The sequence below is a fragment of the Calidris pugnax genome, unplaced genomic scaffold, assembly GCF_001431845.1.
Source record: "Calidris pugnax isolate Ruff unplaced genomic scaffold, ASM143184v1 scaffold778, whole genome shotgun sequence".
Lineage (NCBI taxonomy): Eukaryota > Metazoa > Chordata > Aves > Charadriiformes > Scolopacidae > Calidris > Calidris pugnax.
Window position 1 is genome coordinate 15,015 of NW_015091583.1, and position 2,969 is coordinate 17,983.

General features: G+C 59.6%; 1 protein-coding gene across 1 annotated transcript in view; it reads left to right on the forward strand.

The window, feature by feature from the left end:
- ANKRD39 (ankyrin repeat domain 39) overlaps positions 1-2,545 on the forward strand; it is a 9,151-nt gene extending 6,606 nt beyond the window's left edge. The window contains exons 2-4 of the mRNA XM_014961800.1: positions 106-259; positions 381-584; positions 2,143-2,545. Of these exons, the coding sequence (XP_014817286.1) occupies positions 106-259; positions 381-584; positions 2,143-2,343 (559 nt within the window). The 3' untranslated portion in view covers positions 2,344-2,545. The remainder of the gene's footprint in view (positions 1-105; positions 260-380; positions 585-2,142) is intronic.
- Positions 2,546-2,969: the final 424 nt, after the last annotated feature.

The following is a 2,969-nucleotide window of genomic DNA, read 5'->3' on the forward strand; positions in this document are numbered from 1 at the left end:
GGGCTGGGGGCTGTGGGCAGGTCTGGGGAGTGCAGACAGGGCTGGGGGGTGCAGGGAAGGCCTGGGGGGGGTGGGTAGGGGTGCGGGCAGGTCTGGGGGGTGCAGACCCTGCCTGACACGTGTCCCCCCCCAACTTTCCCCTTCTCTCCCCCCAGGGATCTGGTCGGCGGCGCGGGACGGGGACGAGCAGCGGGTGCGGGAGCTGCTGGAGCGTCGGGGGGAGCCCAGCCAGACCGACTCAGCGGGGTACACAGCACTGGTAGGGGAGGGCAGGGGGGACCCACACACACCCCCCACAATTTGGGGGTGTCCGGGGGAGGACCACAGAGCCCCCTGCCCACCCATAACCCCTCCTTGCTTGTTTTTTTTCCCCTCCCCAGCACTACGCCAGCCGCAACGGGCACCTGGGGGTCTGCCAGCTGCTGCTAAGGTGGGGGGCTCGCTGCAACGCCCGCACCCCCGGGGGGGCCACCCCCCTGCACCGTGCCAGCTACTGTGGCCACCTGGCCGTGGCCCGGCTACTGCTAGCCCACGGGGCTGACCCACTGGCCACCGACGGGGACGGCCGCACCAGCCTGCACAAGGTGGGTGGCAGGAATGGGGGGGTGTCCCCCCTTTCCCTTCACAACCCCCCCGTCGTGTCACCACGGTGGTGACAAGGGTTGTGTCACCCTTGTTGGGGAGGGACCCAGAGAGTGGTGGGGAATGGAGTTAAATCCAGCTGGTGTCCAGTCACCAGTGGGGTCCCACAGGGCTCAGTACTGGGACCAGTTCTCTTTAACATCTTTATCAATGATCTGGATGAGGGGATCGAATGCACCCTCAGCAAATTTGCAGATGACACCAAGTTGGGTGGGAGTGTTGATCTGCTGGAGGGTAGAGAGGCTTTGCAGAGGGATCTGGACAGGCTGGATGGATGGGCTGAGACCAACAGAATGAGGTTCAACAAGGCCAAGTGTTGGGTCCTGCACCTCGGTCACACCAACCCCATGGGTGCTCCAGGCTGGGGGCAGAGTGGCTGGAGCAGAAAAGGACCTGGGGGTGTTGGTCAACTGTTGGCTGAACAGGAGCCAGCAGTGTGCCCAGGTGGCCAAGAAGGCCACCAGCATCCTGGCCTTGATCAAGAACAGTGTGGCAAGTAGGACCCACGAGGTGATCATCCCCCTGTACTCGGCACTGGTGAGACCCCACCTCGAGTACTGTGTCCAGTTTTGGGCCCCCTACCATAAAAAAGACATTGAGGTGCTGGAGCGGGTCCAGAGAAGGGCAACTATAATGTCAGATAAAGAAACCCAAGAGAACCTGAGATTTAAAATGGCAAGTAATTTAGGCAAATACTTAACAGATCCAAATTAGATAATAATCACCAAACCTATTCATATCTTCAGAAAAATTCTACGTTTGCTGAGCTTAGTGTATCATTTACATTATAGTTCAACTTCTGAGAGCCCATTTCTCCTTCCGAAAACATATATTCATAGAATCATAGAATCATAGAATTGCCCAGGCCGGAAGGGACCTCCAAAGGCCATCTAGTCCGACCCCCCCGCAGTCAGCAGGGACACCCCCAACTAGACCAGGTTGCCCAGGGCCTCGTCGAGCCTCTCCTTGAATATCTCCAGGGATGGGGCCTCAACCACCTCCCTGGGCAACCTGTTCCAGTGCTCCACCACCCTCCCAGTGAAGAACCCTCTCCTAATCTCCAGTCTAAATCTGTTCCCCTCCAGCTTGAAGCCATTGCCCCTCGTCCTGTCACTGCAGCCCTTTCTAAACAGGCTCTCCCCAGCCTTCCTGTAGCTCCCTTCAGGTACTGGAAGGCCGCTATTAGGTCTCCCTGGAGCCTCCTCTTCTCCAGGCTGAACAACCCCAGCTCCCTCAGCCTGTCCTCGTAGCAGAGGTGCTCCATCCCCCTGATCATCCTGGTGGCCCTCCTCTGGACCCTCTCCATCAGGTCCATGTCCTCCTTATATTGAGGGCTCCAGACCTGCACACAGTACTCCAGGTGAGGTCTCACCAGAGCAGAGCAAAGTGGCAGTTTGTTGTGTGGGTGTCTATTTTTGTCAGTTGGGTTGACGGTTGGCCAAGATGATCTTGAAGGTCCCTTCCAACCTAGAAGATCCTGTGATTCTGTGTCCCCCACAGGCGGCCGAGCAAGGCCACCGGGAGCTCTGTGCCCTCCTCCTGGGGCACAGCCCGGCGGTGGCCACCGTCCCCGATGCCAAGGGCCGGTTGCCCCGCGAGGTGGCCCAAGGGGAGGCGAAGGACCTGCTGGACACCTTGGAGGAGGGGGGCCACCACGCTGAGGGACACACGATGTCACCTCACCCCCTCTCTGATGGGTAAACAACCCCCCCCCGACACCCCAACACCATCTCTGTCCCAGCGTGGGCTGGCGAGGGGGGTGTCACCCCCAAAATGTGGCCGCAATAAGGGGAGGGGGGGTCACAGGGACACTTTTCTGGCTGGCGACCCCTTCCTTCCTAGAAAAAGACCCCAAAAGTGGGGGTTTGGTTGGGGGGATGGCACTGAAGGAGGTCACTGTCCCCACCAGGGGGTGGGGGGTGTTAGAAAACTTCTCGGGAAGAAAAAGCCTTAAATCAGCCCCAGAAAAATCATCCTGTGGCCACTCCTTGGGATGTGGGGGGCTTGGTGGCCCCCCAAGGCTGGTGGGGGGGTCAGTCCCTTGGTGGGGACGTTGTACTGAAGGTGGTGACCACAAGGAGCAACGCTGGGGCCACCACCCCAACAAGGAGGAGCTGGTGGCCACCAAGGTGGCTGTGGCCTCTGAGCCAGGGGACACCCCCAAATCAGTTGCTGCCCTCCCAGGTCCCCAAGAAGAACCAGACACAGAGGTGGCCCCCCCTTTCCCCCCCCCTAGGATTCCCAGTTGGGCAACCATCACTGCCGAGGTGGCTACCAACCCGGCACGGTGTTTGGAGACTGGGGATTTTTCTCAATGATTTTTTTAG